Raw genomic sequence first — 24458 nt, 5'->3', positions numbered from 1 at the left:
CCATGTACACTATAATTACTGCCGTTTTCAACCCAGTCGTTCTGCTTTGTATACATCATTATAATTATGACGTCAGGGAACACTGGCACGAAAGGTAACTTATTTAATACTAATAATGGCTTTTACGTATTGCCTCGTACTTTGTGGTTCTTTATCGATGAAAACTTTACGCACATACAAAGAGAATTCAAGGAACTAATACTGAATCTTATAAATATTTATAACACGTCCACATTATAATACATGTGAGAATTATTGGAATATTTAACCCTCTCAGACTCAAATTATTTTCTTATCTTCTCCTTGAACTTCCTCATCTTCCTTCCTTTCTTCTTCTTCTTCTTCTTCTTAATAATAATACTAATAATATTCAAAATCATTATCATCATCTTCATAATCATCATTTTATTATCATCTCGTCATCTTATCTTACCTTCTTCTCCATAATCATCATTTTTTCATAATCATCTTCTATTTGGTAATTCATAATCTTATTATCCTTTGACCTTCGCCTCCATCCTCAAGTCCCTGGTTCTTTTAATCTCCCTCCTCTATTCTGTTACTGTTGTCTTCCTTCCGGATTGTGTCTAAAGAACTGAGAAAAATTACATATACCTCAGAGACGATTACAGATTGTCAGAAGAGAGTCAAACCAGGAACTTACCGGGTGCGAAACGGAAATAATATTTATACCACGATGAGCCTATGTCCTTTGTAATATTCTGGAGTGAAATTTGAGATTATGTTAAATTATACTAACACAGCGGTGATGATGCATTTAAGTAAAGAAAAATTTCGTTCGCAGTTTACGATTCAAATTGTACTTGGGTTTCTTGAACTTCTCTTAACAAATATCAGAGCATTTTTGTAAATATTAAAAAGCTCCAAATCCGTTATGAAAGGAAACTGCATCTCTCTTTGTGGACTGAAGTATTTACGAGTTGAGCACCTAATACTATAGTAAACTAATTCCATTTATTGGTACGCCAGATCTAACACAAATAGCTCTTTCGTTCAAAACAAGGTGCGGAAACACAAAACACATGTAATCACAGTAGCGAATGTAATGGTTTTGTGAGGGAAACAGATTCCTTCAAGGCGGCAGACAGGTTTTCAAGGTTTATCAGCTTCTGAATTCCTGAATCAGTCTTTATGAAACTTGGTATGCATATCATGGCGACAGAGACAATCTCAACGGTGTATTTCATAAACCCCTCCAAAGTCTATGCATCCCCCTGTCGTTGCTAGGCAACGACTCGGTGAAAACGTTACTGCGGCAGCGAATACACACACGCAGCAATAGAGGAGTTGTTGGATGTGTCGTTTTCAATGCGGTCCGTGCTGTATCAAAAGAAAGTAGGCGATTAGTTATTTCCAGACCTTGTTTCAAAATGGCATCTATATTTGTTGTGACATATTTGTGTAAAAAAAATACTATGTCAAGTACGATATCTTTATAGTGAGTAATAAAAGGTTTACTGCTTAGAAGCAAAGAATCGGATAATATTTAATATAGGCTTCTGACTGTACTGCTGCAATCTAAAGCATACAGAAGCGTGTACTTGAAGAGACCTCAATAGATGTTTGTATAACGGAACAGATGAAGTCAGATTACTGTTATAAACAGATGTGCAGTAATAAAAAAGTCGTTTTGAAGATCTGTTGCAAGTCATTATCTTACTCTGAACATGAAGAAGTATCTGCTCAGTCTTGTTGCTCTCGTTGCAAATGTACGTGGTCACACAAATCACTCATTTCCAGCTAACTTCATATTTGGGGCCGCTACGGCTTCATATCAGGTCGAAGGTGCATGGAATCATGAAGGTGAGTTCACTTGCAAGATTTACAGGGTGTCCGGATGAGAGGTATCCACAACAAAAAAATGTATATCTCGGAAACTGTCATAGACGTATCCGGTTCATGTCATCGGAAAGGAAAACTCTGAAAGTTTTTTTTTTCATACCCGGCTTACGCGCAAGCGCCGCCATATTTCTGCCACCATGCTAGAAATCACCTGTACAGAGAGATGGCTGGGATATGAACTGATAGAGGTAGACCAATCGCTTGGCCTCCTAGGTCGCCAGATTTAACCAAACTGGATTTTTCTTGTGGGGTTATGTGAAGAACACCGTCTACCAGGTTGAAATCAACGAGCTTCAACATCTGAAGCCCGCATAAGGGACGATGTGGCTACGGTAACACCAAACATGTTTCAAGCCTGGATATTTGTCGTGCCACCAGGGGAGCCAACATTGAAATTTACTGAGAAAGTTATGTACGCAGAAAAGCTTTGATAGCTTCCCTTTGTAGTGGTGTAACCCATATATGTGTATAATAAATTCTTTCTGAGATTATAATGATTTTGATACCTTTTGTCCGGACAAACTTTATATAGTATCCCAAGGGAGAATTCACACAAATCTGATACTAAAATCCACGCGCTCGCGTCCTTCTCGAGAAGCAAACAGTTTTCTTTATTGCTAGTGCGGTGGGACTAAGTCCCTTTGTACTGCGGCCAATTTTGGCATATTGTACCAGCCCCAGATGATAGATGAGGGTGATTGTGGAGCAATTGGTGGAATAAAGATTGGCAGGGGAAACCGAAGTACTCGGAGAAAACCTGCCCCAGCGCCACTTTGTCCACCACAAACCCCACTTGACCAGACCCGGGATCGAACTCGGGCCGCCGCGGTGGGAAGCCAGCGACTAACCGCTTCAGCTATGGCGCGGCCCTAAGCAAACAGTTGCTCCGCCACTCAGGGAATTCCCAACACTTTATGGCGCCCTAAGATTTATTTACGTATTCATATCACTTGTTCCTATCCTGAGCCAAATTAATTCAATCCACACACTCAATTCTATTTCTCTAAAATCCGTTTTAACATCAGTATCCCATCTACGTCTAGACTTTCTTAGTTTTCTCTTCTATTGTTGTATTTGAGCATTCTGCTGCATTAATATATCATTTATTTCATACAATATTGTAACATGTTTCAGTGACTAAAGACGCGGGTTTGGATCGGTGAGTTAATTTATTGCATATTCACAAGTCGTAACTACAAATAACTGTAACACACTCAAGATTACTGTAATTATAACACACATATAAAATCTTCTCTGCTTACACTAGTCTTTGCTAGGTAAGAGATCCAAACAATGACTATTCTTTTGAAAAGTTTTCCTTATCCGTTTCCTGGCAACGGACTTTAACACAGGAACTGTAACTCACACTCCATATACCACTGCACCACAGCACACATTAAGTCTTCAATTCACAATTAACGTCCATGTATTTATCGTCCGTCAATATGGACGTTAAGTTAAACAATTGAAACAGGACGCTGAAATACAGAATTTCAAACCACACGTTAAGTTTTCAAAGGCCGACTTATAATTCTTCAACTACGAACTTCCCGTGGCTATCTCCTACAGAGAACTGACTCGTAGCGCGGATTGTCAAGATAACTCCTCTGCACGGACCCCAAGGGAAACGCCGTCTATTTTGTTCAGGATGTGTGTTTATAGCTTCGTTGCCTGACAGCAGACGTCCTACTGTTTCGTGCGTTTGTTTGGCGCGGACCATATAAAAAAGTTTCCCCTATATTGTTGTCACGTTCTTAATGGGAGGGGTGGTGTTTACCGGCCGTCGCATAGAAACAGCAGTTCTTCTACTGTTGCCTGCATTCGTTGCTGCGCGAATGTTTACGGACATTTCTCTATTGTTGTAGAAACGGCCCATATGTCACAATGTATTTCCGTCTACAATGCATCTTATTATTGTCCCCTTTCCTTCTCACAACGTGTTTTGGAACTACATAATAACACACAAATATCCATGTCGCTCCTAAGGTAAATCCAAACAAGGACCTCAAAAGTGTCCTTTGGAGAAATGGATGATAACACCAATCAAAACATTGAAATTTTAACAAATTTTAACTATTTTTATTGATTTTAATTAAAGTTAATTTATTTTAAGTTAAGAAATATCACATTCATATGTGATATAAGAAGCTCGACATATCATACACTGCAAATAATTTTAGCGAATTAGACGCACCTGAATATGGCAGTGTATGGCCGAAACATGTTGTGAAAAAGAAGGTTGACAAAAATAAGTTTCACTGTAGAAGGAAATATACTGTCTCTTTAGATTTTCCTACCTCCACACATCTATCTTCTCCTCCACATGCGTTCTAAGTTCCCTGTCAATCCCATCTTCCCTAACTTGATTATCTTAATAGCCGACGAGAGGGCACAAGTTACGAAGCCCTTCGTTGTGTAATTTTCTCCAGTCTCATATTATTTCATCATTCATTAATTTGGAATTATATTAAGAAAATTAAAATGATTGTAATTCGAAGGTTCATCATAGGACTGCACACAACTGAAAACAATCTCGAATCAGTTCCAATCTCCAGTCAAAGCCCGTTTCCCCTTACGTTCATCGTCTTTTCTGTTTGAGTGACTTCCCGACGCAGCCAACATCTGAAATACAGCGCGTCGAATGGTAGGATGGCTGATGATTGATGAACTTGAAATCGGTCGTGACACAATCAAAGTATTGCCCTGTTACTTGCCTGGAAGGGCAGGGGAAAACCACGAAAATCCGCAGCCATGTGCCCTAGATCAGAACCAAGCGCCTATAGAACACAGAACCGATACTTCAACTCGATGACTTAGCCTGCTACTAAATTTTTACCCGTTTCTTATATCTTTAACCCTGAAGATGGAAGCCGTATGATCCTGAGAAATGTCCAGACTATACGGTATCACATGCTACGAGAACCTCAAATCCAACACAGATGAATCAGCTCACATCCTCTTCTAATATCCATTTTAATATTATCCTCGTATCTACGCTTATGCCGTAACGTGCTTCTTCAGTTTCCTGCGTCACTGATCTCTTCCTTTCAGGGAAGGGCGTAAATATCTGGGACACACTCACACACGATCATCCTGACTTCATGACCGACTTGTCAAATGGCGACATCGCGGCTAATTCGTATTTCAAATATAAAGAGGATGTTCAGCTGCTTAAGAAGATTGGTGTGAGTACTGTATGCTATTCGATATATCGATACAGCCGTTTAAGAAGATTGGTGTGAGTACTGTATGCTATTCGATATATCGATACAGCCGTTTAAGAAGATTGGTGTGAGTACTGTATGCTATTCGATATATCGATACAGCCGTTTAAGAAGATTGGTGTGAGTACTGTATGCTATTCGATATATCGATACAGGCGCTTAAGAAGATTGATGTGAGTACTGCATGCTATTCGATACACCGATACAGGATTAGGTCTAATATATATTATGATATGACTATATAAACATTGTCCGTTGGGTGGGGACGGCTCGATAAACAAAGGATCCGTTGCTAGGCAACAGCTCGCCAATACGTGAGTGACATAAAAGACGGACTCGTCCTCTATTCAGAGGGGGATACCAACATGAACAAACCGATAACTGTATGCCAGTCTTAGGCCCCAGATGCGGATTCACATCAAGATCGACTGGCCCACTGGCCGTCGGCCGTAACGTAACTTTAACTTGAACTTCTTCCTGGGGGATGGGAGTACATGTAGCAATATTCTATTGTTAACAGGACCGTCTATACATCATCATCCACAAAATAAAATCGATACTAAAGCATCAACAATCATTTATTGGGCAAAGACATTCACTATATATTTCGAACTTCATGAGGACATCATCAGGAAACTTTACATGAATTCAATCTTAGTTCTTGAATTATGTTTCTTAATATGGATCCATATTATTACAACCTTGTTGTTCAAATATAATGTAACAAACACGAAAGCAGTAAGTCCATTGGAGACGTCTGTCAGCTTCTACTTGTCTATACGGCGTCACTTCTCAGAGAGTCAGAAGTCTACACAGTCATCACTGTGAGACGGTTAAAAATAAATATTATTTTACTGTTCGTCCAGGTAAGGAAACGAAAGCTGACGAATAACTATGATGATAGCAATAATAATAATAAACAAAAAACTATTTCAGGCCAACTTCTATCGGTTCTCAGTGTCCTGGTCTCGAATCCTACCAACGGGACAAACAAACGTCATCAACCAGGCTGGAGTTGATTATTATAATAATCTCATAAATGAGCTGCTAGCAAACGGCATTGAGCCTATGGTATGTATTAACAACTGGTGGTTGCTGTTGAGAATTGCATGAATGTATAAGGGGTGGGCCTTCTCGGCCCTTGCACCGCGACCTACAGTGGGCTACTGTGCTTGCTGTTGAGAATTACTGACAAGGATAATTAATTATTTAATTAATACGTACACCCATTTCGAGTACATTTTCGAACTCAGTGTTTTCGTATATCAGTTCATAAAGACTACTGTCTTCTTGATTGTCAGACTGTACAACCTACTACATAATTACTGAAGTTTCCTGACTTACCCCACCCCACCCTACCCTACCCTACCTTACCTTACCGACCATTTCCTGCTCTGAAAGTGGAGGAAAACTACTGTCTTCTTGATTGTCAGACTGTACAACCTACTACATAATTACTGAAGTTTCCTGACTTACCCCACCCCACCCTACCCTACCCTACCTTACCTTACCGACCATTTCCTGCTCTGAAAGTGGAGGAAAACTACTGTCTTCTTGATTGTCAGACTGTACAACCTACTACATAATTACTGAAGTTTCCTGACTTACCCCACCCTACCCTACCATACCCTACCTTGCCTTACCGACCATTTCATACTCTGAAAGTGGAGGCACCAGGTTTCGCCGAAATGTTGGCCAATATCTAACAGGCTACAAGAAATCACATCACAGAAGACAATCATCGGCGTGCACATCGTAAAAATCTCAAATCTAACAAATTCGTTACACTTTTTGAGGTTTGCATTGCGATGATTCTTAAGAATGTGTTCATCTTGGTTGTGACACCGTGTAGTCTTGCAGGTGGATATCACTGTTTTGGAGGAATATGCTACCTCCAACTTCAGAATCGAAAAGTCCATATGGGATACATGAAATGTATACAGAATTTTGGTGGTAAAATTATTTGGGAACTGGTACTTTGTAGAATCGAGAAGAAGACGGGTGGATATTACTGAGATATGCTTTTTGTAAATAAGCTGAGAGTTTGAGGTGGATGGAACTGCTTCAGGATTATCTCCACTGGCGAATTTCGGTAAAGTTCGTCCGCCCTACGAACAAGGCTACGTCATATCTCGTGTAGGCAACCTTACGGAAGAAAAGAACTGTGTCAGTACGTCTGAATTTCCCACCTGCGTACAAGCATCGGAGTTACGTTAAAATGCCATTTTGCAACCTTATAATGATAACTTAACCATCTACGTCAGTAACTGGCGATGGAGTATACCAGCGGTGCTGCGGTTTTGGATTTAGCTACCGGTTACTTCTGGAAAGGCAAATGATTCTGTTAACTCTGACTTCTATTTCGAAAGAAATTAAGAAGGGCGAAGTTCAAAGATAATGAAGAAAGAATACATAACCGGTTTCAAAAGTTTGTACCCTTTCACTGACATCGTTAAAATAATTAATTCAAGATCTATGAGATAGGCAAGACATATAGTAGTGTGACATGTCTAACCGTTGCTGGGCAACGGTAGGTGGAACGAGTTGCCACGAAGACAGACCCTTCATAAATATAAATAATATGACATAAATAAAAATTACTGTTGCGTAACCTCGTTTCCACTGTTGCGTAACTTGGCAACCGACAGTTTATCAAGGGTCGGTCGTGGTAACTCGTTCCACCTCCCGTTGCCCAGCAACGGTTAGACATGTCAAACTATGTATGGGGATGCCAAAGAATTCTTATGTTCTATTAGCAAACATGCAGATAATACATAAATTTAAACCTAGGAGTAAAATGGGACGACATTTTTAAAATCTATTTTTAAAAGAACAGGTTGTGAAGATGTATATTGCGTTCAACTGGCTTTTGAGGACCCAGTAGAGGCCAATCTATTTGTGTAAAAGCAGTGGATGTCTGAATTAGCTCATTATCAAAAAATTGCCTTAAACCTAGATGCTCCAGCTTTAATTTTTACTTCACCAAACCGCCATTTTATGTTATCAGAGTTAAATCTCTTTTCGTGGTTGATATATGTAACAACTAGCTAACAACTTCAAATGTAGGGAACAAATTTTCTAAAATTTTCTAGGCTACGTACTTTAGATAATGCCACAGATGTCACATGCTGTCAGATATAGCAGTTCTCATAAATATCGAAATTTTCGACGTTTGGCATTTTTAGGGCCCTGTGTTATGATGTTAAACCCTCTTTTTTTATTGCAGGTGACTATATTCCATTGGGATCTTCCTCAGCCACTCCAAGACCTTGGAGGAATGACAAATAAATTTATAGTGGATATTTTCGTGGATTATGCTCGGGTTCTCTTCGTGCATTTCGGAGACAGGGTGAGCATATGCAAACTATGAATGCAACTTGTGTTGTACTGCGAACTGATATTAACAAGGCTGTGAAAATGTATATTGGGATTTTCCTGGTAATGACATGTAGCGGAACATTATCGAATTTTGGACATGATACCTGCTCCTCTGATAGATTCTTCCTGATTTTCCTCAGTCCTTTCTCATAGATTCCGGGATAATACCTGGATCAGACTACAAATACTTTACAATTAATCATTCACTAATCACACTACTTTTAGACGACATATTAGCTAGATTATGTTGGTTATTTAACGAGGCTGTCAGGATATAGACTACACAGCGTTGAATGGTATGATGAATGATGAACTGCGAAGGATCTGGGAGGAAGCGATAGCTGTCTAATCTAGGTACTATCGCGGAATTTGCCCGAAATATCTGAGGAAGAACACAAAGAGTAAGTCAGGAGAGAGGATGTCACTTCCGAGATTCGAACCTAGAACCTCCCAACTTGTTCTGTATCACGTACTGAGACCGTCTCAAAGTAACCCACCGAGAAGGAAAGAAAAAATGCAATATCGCAGGACGATACTAACTTTTCGAAGAAGCATTCTCCCTCCATTTTCAGGGTAGAAATCAAATATTCTCTGAAGAGTCAGCAGATTCCTCTACAAAGTTAACTAAACTGCAAGGTGTCGTAATCCAGGAAACCACAATCTTCAGTTACGAGGAAGAGACAGTAAATAGGTCACAAATGGAAGTAAAACAGCTGTAATGTAGGTAACAGGTTTTCTATGTCTCTCACTAGGTAGCAGCACAGTTCAGCTTCATGAGAATCCAGGTAGCAGACGCGCATGCGCATGTTCAGAGGCGGGTTTCAGTATTCAAAATGGTGACCGCGCTTGAGAATGGTACTACCGAAGAGCAGAATTCTATTGTGCGTTTTCTGTGGGAAAAAGGACTCAATGCAGAGGATATTCATATGTTTCCTTTTTCCTGCGGGAAGTGTTCGTCGCGTAAAGAGGTTCACAACTGGTTAGCAAGAGTTTCGCTGAAAATGAAGAGGTGGAAACGAAGGTGCAGACAACAGTCAAAAGACTTTACATTTCGAGTTTCGACGCAGTGGTAAAGCGTTGAGACAAGTATATCAATTTTGACGGTTATGTCGAGAAATAATTTTTTCCCCAGGTTCGAATATCATATGTTTTACTTTTTATGTCTCTCCTATTTACCGAGTCTCCCTCGTAAAAATATATTATTTAACCTCTTCTCCTGTACATTATCTATTTTTAGGTGAAATGGTGGATCACGTTTAACGAACCAGCAGTGTTTTCAATTGGTTACACCACCGCTAGGGGCTTCGCCCCCAGTGTCAATGCACCTGGTATCGGCAACTACCTGGCAGTTCACAGCATACTGTTAGCACACGCCAAGACATACCACATGTACAGGCGGGAATTCTGGGCCAAACAGCAAGGTTAATTAACCCTTTTTTCTCCTTGGCACTACAGCCCCAGTGGGGCTAGGCCTACCTCTATGAACTTCTCCGTTCACTTCGGTTTTTCTAGATCTTACACATTCGGTAGGACTCTTTGGGCTGGTGATCAGCTCGTCGCAAGGCCTCTACCTATACACAAACACAGAAAAACGCATACACACAAATTAAACATCCATGCCCTGAGTGGGATTCGAACCCACGATCCCGGTTTCCAAGCGAGCGAAGACAGTACATGCCTTAGACCGCTCGGCTACTGTGACCGGCTAATTAACTTTAGCTGGACAAATACAGGGTCTCCCCATTATTGACGCTGCGAAAGTGGCCAGAAAGCTAACTGTTAACATCTAGGGCAGGGAAATTTCGAGAGAAGTGACGGCGTCAAGTCAGTTTCATAAATTACCTGCAATTGTTATATAAATTTATTGTCTCTTAAAATTCTGTGGCTCTTATTACAAGTAAAACGAGGGACATGTTCGACATGGCGAATATAAAATGGGCATTCTGTGAGTAGGATTGTCGATGGCCTATCAATGAGTTAGTCCATGCTATAAAAAGGTAAGAAGCTAAATTTTCCCCTGTGCTTAGTTAATTAAACAGAGCACCATGAAGACGAATGTGGGACTGGAGGTATAGCTCCACCATTCTCTACTCCGAGACTACATGAAGGTGAGCTGTAATCTTCACGCTCCTACCGCTTTACCCCCATGGAAAGAGTCCCCAGTACCCATCGGACAGAAAGCTGGGTGATCATCAGAACCGGACTGAACGCTAAGGAGAAGAGAAACATCTTGCAGGGAATCGGACCATGGTCTTCCAAGCCCTAAGCCCGTCACCATATCGACTGATCTATCCCGGCTCTCTGCAAATCAATATGTATATAGAACAATGTGGAGGTGCCTATGGACGGCAGGGTGATCAGAACTTGGGAGTTCGCAGACATATTTATTAGGTTCAGAACTTAGTCTGCATAAAACGAACGCAGAAAATTTTCACCGACAAAAGGGGGTTATGTTCCTCCATCCCCCCCCCCAATACAGCTGTTTTTAAAACCAATGCCATATATTAAATGTAAATTTAAGGGATCAGATTTTTTCTCAGCCTTCTGAAACGTATCTCAGGTTACAGCATGGGAAAATGATGTTCGAATGACCATAATTCGACTCAAAAAGGGATTTTCAAAAAGTTTTGTGATCGTAAGTCTGAAATGGCCTGTATAATTACTTGAGACAACGCTTAAAACTTCTAGGCTCAGAGCTTCAAGATTAATGAATAAGAGCAGTATACTCGTATGTTTTGGAATTTCCCACGGTAGTAACCTTTCAGACTGTCATCTTCTGAGCTGTTATCACCGAGAAATATTTTAGTTTGACGCATTTCTTTCATCTTCAGTGTTGAAATGAGTAGGTTGAGGGGACGTTAGGTTATACAACCATAATGCGGATTTATTTTTATCATAATTAATCAATTATTTTTCCCACATAATATGTTCTGAGCAAATTAGGTAAAATAATGAAAACAGCGGGAAGTACAAATAAGGATTTTCGATGGAATTCTCTTTACTTTCTGCAGGAAATATGAGCCTGGCTTTAAACTCGCGTTGGTTTGAACCAAAGACGAATTCTACAGAAGACGTGCAGTCAGCCCAGAGGGCCATCCAGTTCTATGTAAGTTCAGTTCATCTCTCTATACCAGGCATGTCCAACACGTCGATCGCGGGACGATTTTTGGTCGATCTCATAGGCCTATAAGGAAATTATATGTGAAAAGCATGTAAATTCACTTGTAATATAATATGATTATAGTCAGATTTTAAAGGGAAAATACGTGCTAAAGTAGTCTGTACTTTCAATGTATGTTGCTTTTACAACAAACATCAAATGTCGTGTTATTTTTACCAATATTTTTGCTTAAAGTGAGGTACGACGATAGGAGGTGGTGGTATCACTGACAATTTTGACACTAAAAAGTCGATCACAACCTGTTTGGACATGCCTGCACTATATGTACAATAAAACTATAACAACGCTACGTGATATTACGCTAACAAAACGCGTTGATGTGCGAAGCTAGCGTTAGTTGCTAGTAGTAATAATTCTATTGGAAAGGTAAGGCAAAACAAGAAGTCCTGGGAAGAACTAATCGCATACTTTCCTTTAATACGACATGGATCCCATAGATAATTAAAAGAAAAACGGTAGGGGAAAACAAAGACAGGAAGGCGATTACATAATCCTCCGAATAAAAATCAGGGGGAGACGAACGGACACAGATAGCGAAGTGATCCCATAAAAAAAGGTAAAGTTATCCCTGTAACAGGCCGTGGAGAACCATAGGGTTGTGAGACTTCGAGGCTCCCACATTTTCTCTAGACAATCGCCTCACAGATGGCGACAAGGTTGTCAGCCTTAAGCACCGGTCGCCTTTAGCCCCCAGGAAAATTCCTGGTACTCATTTCTGTTAGAGGCTGAGTCGACCCCAGGGCCATAGTGCGGCTGGAAGGATTAGGTTAAATTGAAAAACTCCACTTCATCGGCAATCGAACCCGCGACTTTCCGGCTTGTAGCATAGTGCCCCAGGTAACCCCATAAGTGTCCCTTTATTTTTCTACAATAAGGAATTTAGGCTAAAAGGACACAGGCAAAATTGTTTCTGTGCTTCATTAATTAAGCACTACGCCATGACAGATGGGGAAGTGGAGGTATGGCTCCACCATTCTTTGCCTCGGCACTAGATGGAGGTGAATGGTCAGCTTCACTTCCCGACCGCTCCACCCCTGAGGCAAAAAGACCAGACAGACGGAAGGATTACAGTTCATACATGTATATGTAGAATCCGCGGTTCTCACAGCTGTAATGAAGAGTTCTATCTCCTGCGATATAACTACACGGCGTATACAACTCTTCAGTGTAAGTATGGCTTGCCTCAAATAGTCTGACCACTTGTATACCATGACATTTCAAATTTCCAGCTGGGTCTATATGCCCACCCCATCTTCAGCCAGGAAGGGGATTACCCAAAACTGGTGAAGGACAGGATCGCGCAGAAGAGCTTGGATGAAGGCTTCTTCAGGTCACGTCTTCCAAAATTCACCAAGGAACAGATTTCCCATATACGAGGTAAAATAAAAACGTAAAGTTATCCCTGTAACAGGCCATGGATGCCCATAGGGTTGTGAGACGTCGAGGCTCCCACATTTTCTCTAGACAGTCGGCTCACAGATGGCGGTGAGGTTGTCAGCCTTACGCGTCAATCTATCCCATGATAGGCCGTTGAGGCTCCCACATTTTCTAGAAAATCGGCTCACAGATGGCAGTAATGTCAGCCTTACGCGTCAATCTATCCCATGATAGGCCGATGAGGCTCCCACGTTTTCTAGAAAATCGGCTCACAGATGGCGGTGAGGTCGCTAGCCGATCGCGTCAAACTATCCCATGACAGGCCGTAGAGTCCCTCAACCCTCTTCAGTGGAAAGTTTTAACGCCCTGTCTTCAAACACCTCGGTCTACGTGCCTCCCTTAATGTCAGAGACCAATTTTCACACCCACATAGAACCACAGGGGGGAAAAAAGTGTTGTATGTTTTAATTTTTAAGTATTAGACAGCAGACGAGAAGACACAAGGTTTTGAACTGAACTGAAGCAAGCATTAGCCGTATATAATCTGCTCTTAATTTGCTCATGCATAAAATCTCGATTTTTTATTGTCAGCAATATCATTTTAGAATATTTAGAATTATATAAATTTTATTTGCTGAAGGGACGTTCGATTTTTTCGGCCTGAACCATTACACGACATCCTTGACGACAGTTGGGAATACGGAGAACCAAGGACCTTCCCTCGAAGCGGATGTCTGGGCACAGCGACTATTTGACCGAAGCTGGAAGGAAACAGGAGACCCGAGCAGGAAGGTAAATGAGCCAATGAGTATATGAGGCAATATTTCGAGCCACTGTTGAGGCTTTCTCACTATTATCTTTTTATAGGACAGGTGGTCTAGTGGTCAGAGTTCCTGCTTACAGATCCAGAGGTCCGGGTTCGATCCCCGGCGCTACCAGATTTGCTGAGAAGTAGTGGGTCTGGAACGGGGTCCACTCAGCCTCGTGAGGACAACTGAGGAGCAACTTGAATGGGAAAGTAGCGGCACCGGTCTAGATAACCGAGATTAACGGCCGTGGGGATTCGTTGCGCTGACCACGTGACACCCTCTATCCGCTAAATTTGGCACTAACTTCACAGACAAGCGGCGGTCGCTCGGTCCGTATAGTTCGCTTGCAGACTACAGGCCACGGAGTTTATACTTTTTATAGGAAAGGTGGCCAATATGAGACTCCTCACTAACTGCATCAAGCAGGTGCTGAAATCTTACTAATAAGTTACAAAATCTTTACTGCAATGACGAAACAGCTGTCTTGAGCAAAGATGGCCCGCGCTTACTGTGAGGAGCATATTGCAATAAGGAAAAAGTAATATTGCTTTTAGATTCCATCCACATCGCTGTTGGTATGGTCTAGAATTCAGCAAAAAGAAACGGAGGATGAGATATAAATTTACTTGCAGTGTTAGGCGGCTTAGAGTATATAAAACAGACAGAACCGCTACTGCATAATAACACCACCGCGTGGAACTGTATATATACACAATATCAAATTTGGAAAAAACCAAGTCCACGTATAAAGAAGCTGCGAGTATAGCCTTCACATGACAACAGGAAGGTCAAAAACCAACACGGCCCAAATGCTGATCAAATTTACTTTACTGATTTATTTTTATTTCCTAATTCTAGTTTTAATCCTACAAGTATCATATCTAAAATTTCAAACTTTACAAAATCTGTTAAGTCTGACATAATGTGATATCTGTTGACAATTTTGTTGAACTACATAAAACAAAAAATTGAGGGATTTTTTCATCATAATTTTATTATTTATTTAAATTGCAAATGGGGTTTTTCCCGGAGGCAGTGGTACTACAATAAGACACAATGCACAAATAACACACAACACACACAATAACACTACAGTCAAACAAAACACAGCACACAAAACTACAAATAACAAAGAACACAATACACACAACGAATACAATGAAAACACACAATTATAACAACAATTATATTACAGTTACAACTAGAATTCTTTTAAGTTTGTTCGTTTATATTAGAATTTACCAATGGAAGAGAAGCTACGGAAAACTAAAATGTAGGTTCAACAGTGTAAGATTTGAGGTTATATTTCTAGTTTTCATTAGCATAACGACCTCTGCAATTCGACTGTTGTGTTCTTATCCGCATTGTAATGCAAACATATGATTGAAATGCATAGGTTGTGCCTTGGGGTTTCCGGAAATTACTGAACTGGATCAAGAACGAGTACAACAATCCTCCTGTGTTCATAACAGAGAACGGAGTTTCTGACCCAACTGAGTTCAACGACACTCTGAGGATACATTACTATACCGTAGGTATATTCGCCTCCATACAGTTGGTACGACATTACTGTAGCGTTGCAAATATGGCGGTTCATGCATGTACTATAGCAACAATGGATACCGGAAGGATAGTTTAGGGATATACGAGTATGTAAGGAAAGTTGAACTGGAGGTTCTCAGGGGGACCACTCATATTTTTTGGGATGGTCGACATTTGATCTGGTAGAAACAAGCAAGTACCAAGCAGCTGCGACTTGCTTGCTACCCAGGCTTATTCCCCGACCTTGAAAACTGAATAAATACCGAAAGGTCAGTAAACTTCTACCAGACTGCAAAGTGTCGTATCCCTGACATAGTATTAATAGGTTAAGGAGTTAAGAAATAGAGAGATTAAAGTGAAAAAATGGAGGAAAACAAAGTTCTCAGAGGTCAGCAGACCCAATGAGAAAGTAAGTAATATAGGTACAGTAAACCCTCGCTAATCCGGTTACAGTTAGTCTGAATGTCGGATAATCCGGATCGAATTATGAAAATTTCTTTTCACAGTTGAATACATACTTTAAAGGAAACGTGGCATTTAGGAAGGCAGATGAGTCACTTGTCTGGTCAGACAAAATTTTAGACAGTTTCTTCAAATCTGCATTATTACGTTCAAAAACAAACTTCTAAGTCTTCTATCGACAAATAAATGTATTGTCTTTTTATAGTTTTTAAATAAAGGCTCTAAAGTGATTTTTTTTACTAATTTTCATCAGAACTATTTAATTCATTAAATTTTCCATTTATTCCAAGTTTTTTCCTGTCTTCTATGGTTAACTTTTGCCTCACCAATCCATATTATCGCTTAATCCGGATAAGTTCTTCCCCCACCCCAATTATTTGGATTAGCGAGGGTTTACTGTATACTATAACATTTTGCTTTGTTCCAAGTATTTAGAGACAAAATAAAGTTGTCCCTGTGCTTAACAAATTAAGCACTGTGCCATGAAGACGTATGAGGGGGTGGATATACAGATCCAAATAATCTTGACCTCGGCGACCTTCCGGCTTGCAGCATAGTGCCTCAACCAACTACGCTACTGCGTGCCCCATCCTAAGGTGAATGTTATAAAAAAGAAATATCCAGCAAAGAGAGTACAATTTTTATGTTTCAAAGATTATTATTTAAACCAAGAGGCTCCGACGTTAGAAAATATATTTGTTCCGGTATAGCGGCTCCGGTCTAGAAAACCGAAATTGACGGCCGTGGGGATCCGTTGCGTTGACCACGCGACACCCTCTATCCGCCAAAGTTGGCACCAACTTTGCCGAAAAGTGACGGTAGCTCGATCGGTATAGTTCGCTTGCGGATTAAAGCCACGGAGTTTGTTTTGTCCTGGTATAGCACTACCTGAATGAGATGCTGAATGCCATGTTTCAAGATGGTTGCAACGTGATCGGATATGCGGCTTGGAGCCTCATTGACAATTTTGAATGGAATTCTGGATACACGTGAGTCTTTCAACAAATCACTAAGTCTTGTTTAACTAACTTCCGTAAGGTATGAATTAAGTAAATAAATCCCACTTTAACTATAACATATATATGGTATGTAGTCTCGATACTGATAGCATTGTTGAATGAACAACTAAAGATAAAAAACTAAAATATATTAACATTTATATGGTTAGAAATGATAAGTGTTAAGAATCTCATTCCTTACAAACTTCACTATATCTGACAGCATGCGATATCTACTGGCCGTTATCTGAACTACATAGTTGAATATTTGGAGGGAAGTTTTATTTACACTTGAGATTCATATGAATCTTTATATTATATATTATATTTAACCGTGAATTAACAGCAGGAATGACTACTTCGTACTGTTGGCACTTCTAGTATTAATTAGTGTTCTGAGTGAAACTTAACATGGGGTTCACTTACGATAAAATAAGCAACTAGCCTACCATCTTCACGGTCCTTCTTAGAAAGCTACTAGTCGCTTTCATTTGCGCTCTGAACCTCCCTGCCAACAACAGAGTAATTTGACGTCTGTGACAATACAAACCCTTTGGATTAAATGAGATATGCTTACGGCTGCACAAAGTAACCGGACGAAAGGTGAAGCAGTGCAGTAACTGGGCAAAAGACGTATCAAGCACAGAGAGAAATCTTGTATTTGTTTTGTAATCTCTGACTTCATTTTATACGGATATTTTGAGTAACCTGAATTTTAAGCCAATTATGCCTTTTTTTCGTTATGACATCGTGTATTGCGGTAGGTGTTACCAGCGTTTCAAGAGAACATACCGACTTCCATTGTATTTACTTCTGCCAGCACAACTTTACATAAAGTTCTTAGTATTAGTCAACCCCCATTAATCAACGTTAATTGGCTCTACGAAACGTCGATTAATTTGAAATGATAATAGTAATAAATATTTAAGACAAAAAAGTTGTGACTAACAAATACAACTGAAAATACAACACAACCTGACACTACGCTATGATATTTATTTTGCCTTCACCGTCAGCTTAGAAGTGCATTGGTAAGCATTTACCAGATAACACGGTGTCATAACTAGGGAAAACATATAAATTTCTACTTCCTTTAAAAATCTCAAATTTCTTAGGTTGATAACCGATAATAACTTGTAGGCTTTTAATAATCTATCTATCTACCTACCTACCTATTTATTTATCTATCAATCTATCTATGTCTCTACAGCCATTTGTTGGACCTTGGCAGCCTTCTCAGTTTCTTGATCTGTACTCAGTCAGTAGGACCCCTTGGACGGGGGACCAGCCCGTCGCAGGGCCGCAACCTGTACAGAGGTACAAAAACACATAATAAAGGCACACAGACATCCATGCCTGGAGAGGAATTCGAACCCACGATCCCTTTAGAGCGAACGAAGACAGTTCATGCCTCAGACCACGCAGCCTTTGTCATCGGCTATCATCCTATCACCGACGCTATACAGTGTCGATACTGACAGCATCGTTAAATAAGCAACTTAAAGACAGACCATGGTCAATATAATAATAGACCTTCGGGTTCTGTAACTGGCTAAGAGGTGTTTAAGTGAGCGACTAATAGCTTTTTTTTTATTGCTAGTGGTGTGGGACTAAGTCCCTTGTACTGCGGCCAATTCTGGCCTATTGTACCAGCCTCAGATGATAGGTGAGGGGGATTGTGGAGCAATTGGTGGAATGAAGATTGGCAGGGGAAACCGAAGTACTCGGAGAAAACCTGCCCCAGCGCCACTTTGTCCACCAGAAATCCCACTCGACCAGACCCGGGATCGAACCCGGGCAGCCGCGGTGGGAAGCCAACGACTAACCGCTTGAGCTATGGCGCGGCCCTGACTAATAGCTTTACAAGCAGAACTGGGCTCCATGAAGGAAGACAGATGAAACTGTTTATGAGTAAAGAGTGTGTATAGACCGTTAATTATCTGTAGGTAATTATTTATTTTTTTACTTTTTTTAGGCTTTCCCGGTGATTCACTCTTGATTTTGTTTTTCGGTCTTTCGTCGCGTGATTATGGACATTGGTACCGACGTTTCGGAGGTATACGCCTCCTCCATTTTCATGGCCGAAGTGAATAGGATGGGTGATTGTCCACTCACTCACGATAATCATACCGACCAAAAAACTGAAGTATATTCCTCCGAAACATCGGCAAATTGTCTATATCCCCACGGTACAAGGGCTCGAGAGGAAAATCAACGTCAATGATTACAGTTTTATTATCCTTTTCAAATAATTCTAGGCAACTCCCCCGTCCAACAACCCTTAGCATCTTAGGTTCCAGGGGCAAAAACGCGATGAAGATACAGCGTCGTAATGGAACCATCAAGTATTTTGAATTGTTTGTACACAACACACAACGCGTAGGAAACATCTGACCATAAGCCTACACAACCTCAAGTTGACATCTCCCATCATCGGGACGAATTAACAAGAAGGAGCCTAACATTTTACTTCAAATGTTTTAAACTTTTAAATATTTTAACATTGACGGTTTAATTTGAGGGCAATTTTCGGATGGAATGCAAGAGTTGAACGTGCATTCAATATTCCTAGAAAGTGTTGTGCTTTTACACTTCGACATTTGTAGCAGCGTCCACGCAGCATATATACTGTGTACATTAAACAACGCCAGTGTTTTCATGTGTTTGTAATATGTGCCTCTGATGATGGTTTTCTTAAACCGAAACATGTAAGGCAAGTGAGATAAAGAAGTGACCTAAAAACATTCTTACACTCGACGGATTTTTCATTGACTTTGGAACCATCAAGTGTTTATCCGACTTTGCTTTCCGTTTTCTTTCTGCCGTCTATATGCAACGTCGGTTAATATTCTCTCGTCTTTTTCTCTTTATTATCGCTATCTGGAACGGGGTCCACTCAGCCTCGTGAGGATAATTGAGGAGCTACTCGAATGGAAAAGTAGCGACTCCGGTCTAGAAAACCGAGATTAACGGCCGTGGGAATCCGTTGTGCTGACCACGCGACACCCTCTATCCGCTAAAGTTGGCACTAACTTCGCCAACAAGCGCGGACGCTCGGTCGGTATAGTTCGCTTGCAGACTAAAGCCAAGGAGTTTGTTCATGGCCGTATATTTCGGCCTAACCGGCCATCTTCAGGTGTACACAGTTGTTTTGATGAAGGAAACATGTAGTGATAATGAAGAGAGAATATTAACAGACGTTACACACAGACGGCAAAGAGCTCGGAAAGCAAAGTCAGACCTACGCAGTGCAACAGGATGCTGCAATTTAATATCAAGTTGTTATATTTTAGTCAGAGGTTTGGACTGTTTCACGTCAACTTCACCGATCCAGAAAGAACTCGGACTGCCAAGGAATCTTCACGAGTGTACGCAGAAATAATTCGCACAAGACAGATACCAGCGCGGCACTTCCACAGCGCTTCGCAGGATTAAACACAGTGAAACAGTAGAGCCACGTGCTCATACAGTCTTCCTACATGTAAACTCTGTATTTGTGCTCATAATAAAACCGAGATAACGGCTGGACGACCGGGGTTCGATCCTTCTCTTCGAAGAAAACCAGGGTATAATTCAGCCAGGACAGTGTGTGTCCCAACCTTTTTCTCAGGTTAATTATTTAAGGACGCCGTCGAGACAACACAGTGTCCGGTGTTAGGATGATTATAGAACAGTTACTGGAAAGAGAATTGGCAGGGGAAAACCAGAGCAAGAGAAGAAGGAAGTATAAGTAGTAGGATGCTACAAGCCAGAAAGTCGCGGGTTCAAGTCGCGATGAGGTCATTGGATTTTTTCAATTGACCAAATCCTTCCGGCCGCACTATGGCCCTTGGGTCGACTCAGCCTCTAACAGAAATGAGTACCAGGAATTAATTAAATAATTTTCCTGGGGAGTAAAGCGCGGCCGGCGCGTAAGGCTGATAACCTTACCGCCATCTGTGAGCCGATTGTCTAGATAATGTGGGAGCCTCAACGTCGCACAACCCTATGAGTCTTCACGGCCTGTCACAGGGATAGCTTACTTACTTACTTAATTTTACTTATAAGCAGCAGGATACGATGAATGTAGAAGCAAAACTTTGCTAAACTTGCATGTCATTAACGTTAAAGAACTGTGTAACTTTTTTTGATTGTGTGGATAAACCTGTCACACTTCTGGCATCGTTGAAGTGTCTATGGACTACGTGACACGAAAAAAACGGCTAAGTATTTGTTATCCAAAAAAAAAAGAGATAATTACAACAAAAGAGCTTGAAGTGTCGTGCTTAATAATGGATTAAGTAATACTACGTCTCCATCTGATGACGACGCGAATCCGAAGTGTTTTGAACAGATTAAAATACGTTTAATTTGAGATTCTCAGCCAGGAGACAACACTTCGCAGTAGCGCCTTGTACGGTAGAAGTCTACCGACGTTTCGGACCAACGTATCGCCTTAAGGCCATAGCTCAAGAGGTTAGTCGCTGGCTTCCCATCGCGGCGGCCCGGGTTCGATCCCGGGTCTGGTCAAGTGGGATATGTGGTGGACAAAGTGGGGCTAGGGCGGGTTTTCTCCGAGTACTTCGGTTTCCCCTGCCAATCTTCATTCCACCAAAAATTCTCCATCATCATAACCACCCGAGGTAGGTACAATAGGCCAATTAGTGGCTGACGTGCTGAGCGGATCCAACTGGACTCGTCAAAAATAAGACAAGCAAGAAATCAGGAAGAAGCAGGGGGGTACAAACTACTGGTTTATTGCGTAACATATATTTACAACCTGAAGATGGAGGCGATACGCTCCTCCCAGACCAAATCACACGGCGTTAGAACCAATAAGATATGCTTCTCGTGGCCACCGCTCTCAGGACTTCAAATTTAGCGTACGTTATACTGTGTTGAACACATCTATGATGTTTCGTCATGACGAGCGAGTGACGTACATCATGCGACTCGAACTCCGACCCCTCGGTCCTCCAGCCAGTATCCAATCGCTATACAGACTGTGCTATCCCAGCTCCCCTTAACCCAATGTACATTACTGAAAGTTACTCCAGCCCTTTACAACCCATTTTAATACCACTTTCCCATATAATATGGGACGCAGACATGTTGTAAGCCTCACGTTTTGAAATTAAAGCATTCAGTAAATTTGACAACCAAATTTCTGTATTGAATTTTAAATTCTTATAGATGTGACTATGAAGGGTACTATTTTCTGAGACGCTGCATCATAGAGTCTGGTATAGAAATTTAGACATTTCGCAGCTCATTCTGCCTCCATCTTCAGGGTTGTAGAATAATCTGAGAAAACGGCCGGCCTAGTTCCTCAGTCCTACACGATTTTCTCTGAACTCCTTCGTGGCCTATACCTGAACCGTAAGTTCATCACGCAGGCCGCACTGTTTGCTGGATACTCCAATCCTGAAGATGGAAGCATGCATTACATTCCTCCAAAATGTTTGTTTACTTCTACTGGACAACATGGCGACACATCCCAGACGAGAATATTCTTAATCGAATGTATCACACTTTTTTCCCCCTCCAAAAATGTCATTTCTTGTCCGATTTAAGCTCTTTGACAATAGAAACGTGTCATGAGTGGGGGGTTTATTAAAAAAAACACATGTTTAAATGCGTTTGATCATGGCTATTAAAGATAATACACTTTATTTACTTAGCTGCATTCCACTCAAACAAGAGATTACACATCAACGACATGCATTCAGATTACAGGCAGATTCTGCGAACTTCATGATATTTTCCGATTTCTGTAATGCATTAACAGAGTAGGTGCAGGAGTTTGAAGGCGTAAGTATGATAATCACGTGATACACGCCTCCTGACAGTGCATTGTCCTAATGAGTAATCAGCTTGTCAGTGTTGCGGTTATCTGCATTTGAGTCATACGTGTTTTTTTTTCAGTTATGGCGAAATCGAAGTGTGATATCAAGATAGTAATATATGCTCATTTTACAGCACATTTCCCAGTTATCTCGTATTTTAGCTTCAAAATATCGATACAATTATAAACACGTGATCATACAGGAAAGTATAACTTAATGTACTTTTCTTATTGTTAGTGGGGTGGGACTAAGTCCCTTGTACTGCGGCCACTTCTGGCCTATTGTACCAGCCCCTGATTATAGGTGAGGGTGATCGTGGAGCAATTGGTGGAATGAAGATTGGCAGAGGAAACCGAAGTACTCGGAAGAAACCTGCCCCAGTGCCACTCCGTCTACCACAAATCTCACTTGACCAGACCCGGGATCGAACCTGGGCCGCCGCGGTGGGAAGGCAGCGATTAACCGCTTGAGCTATGGCGCGGCCCTAACTTAATGTACTTACTAGGGTTACAGTCTTCTGGGAAGTGACATGTTGTAAAATATTACCAAAATCTCTGAGGGACCTGATCCTGATATAAAGATATAAGGTCCGTCCGAAATTTTAGTAGTTTTTACCAGCCTACATGGAGTCATATCCCAAAAGCACACTCACACTCACAGCCTTCTAATCCTCATCTCAGTCTGTATTTACATCTCTTTGAAAAATCTTCGAAAACAATAAATTTGTCATAAACAAAAATGTATTGTCCTTTAACAGGTAAGATTGTTCTGTTGCTCAGTAATGACGATAAACAACGGCCGTTGCAAGGTAATGACCCTAAACAGTAGTACATGAGTGCTCTCTACGCTCTCCGAGCGATGGCTGCGTTACGCAACAATAGAACTGTTGAAGGCGGTGTTTTTTTAATTACATTGCATTGTATTCCATGGCTCCAAAGTTAGTCAAAATGACTGTAGGATGTAGAATATGTCATATATATACAAAACTTACGTACAGACTCAATGCAGTTCTCACACAAGAGAAACCAAAAATACACAGTGGCTACACACAAGGCTATTCAAAGATACATAAGTGCTATTTTAAATCGTGCCTTTTCATTTAGAAGACCTCTGAGATCAGATGGCAGGTTATTAAAAATGCTGATCCCGCCATAATATGCGCTTTTCTGAAAGCATGCGAGGTTAGCGAATGTTCTATGGAGACAGTGTTCTATGCGATCCGAGACGAGAAAGTCTTGGTACGGCAGTTAGAAGAGTTAGGAGTTAGTTGTGAGACAGTCGCCAGCCAGTAAGGACGTGAACACACAAGCTTAGAAAGCTAAGACGTTGGAAGCCGTTATCAGGAGACAACTGGTGAAGATACAGTAGACTGAGAAGGCGTCCTATAGTGAACTGTAGAATGTCTGAATTAGCGATAGCGCTACAGTTACTTGTAGTTACGTTCTGTAAGGGTTCAGTATATCCAACTACCAATCCAAACCCCGTCTATAGTCACTCTATCACGTGACGATACATTTCTGTAATAAACCTTAGATCTTGTAATTGATGGTATTATGTTGACAAATCTTGCGTTCTTAGGGGGGAACTGAAAGGCATAAAATTACATACCAGATCTCTTTAAAATTGGTGAAATGGTTCGAAAATGTGTAGAGGACAAATAAAGCAAGGTTATCTCATAAGCTCCTTTCCCCATAAAAAAGAAATTAAGATAAAAAAATATGAACCTTAAGCTTAATCAAACTGCGAATTATGTTTACGTTTACAATTGTAAATATTTTGATACTATTTATCTTGTCATC

The 24458-nt window shown here is 40.8% G+C and overlaps 2 protein-coding genes across 3 annotated transcripts in view; one reads left to right on the top strand and one right to left on the bottom strand.

Annotated features, from left to right (window-relative positions):
- LOC111873355 (odorant receptor 85b) overlaps nucleotides 1-24458 on the bottom strand; it is a 96188-nt gene that overhangs the window by 10070 nt on the left and 61660 nt on the right. The window lies entirely within an intron of this gene.
- LOC111873354 (myrosinase 1) lies at nucleotides 1646-20586 on the top strand. Its single transcript, XM_023868006.2, has 11 exons — nucleotides 1646-1824; nucleotides 4915-5048; nucleotides 6024-6158; nucleotides 8314-8436; nucleotides 9703-9886; nucleotides 11477-11571; nucleotides 12876-13023; nucleotides 13664-13815; nucleotides 15229-15363; nucleotides 16719-16825; nucleotides 20128-20586. Exons 1-11 carry the CDS (start codon nucleotides 1689-1691, stop codon nucleotides 20267-20269), a joined length of 1491 nt encoding a protein of 496 aa, XP_023723774.1. The 5' UTR covers nucleotides 1646-1688; the 3' UTR covers nucleotides 20270-20586.

Source organism: Cryptotermes secundus, unplaced genomic scaffold (assembly GCF_002891405.2).
Source record: "Cryptotermes secundus unplaced genomic scaffold, Csec_1.0 scaffold2171, whole genome shotgun sequence".
Classification (NCBI taxonomy): domain Eukaryota; kingdom Metazoa; phylum Arthropoda; class Insecta; order Blattodea; family Kalotermitidae; genus Cryptotermes; species Cryptotermes secundus.
Note: the sequence above shows the minus strand (reverse complement) of the source record. Positions and strands in the feature narration are given on the sequence as shown.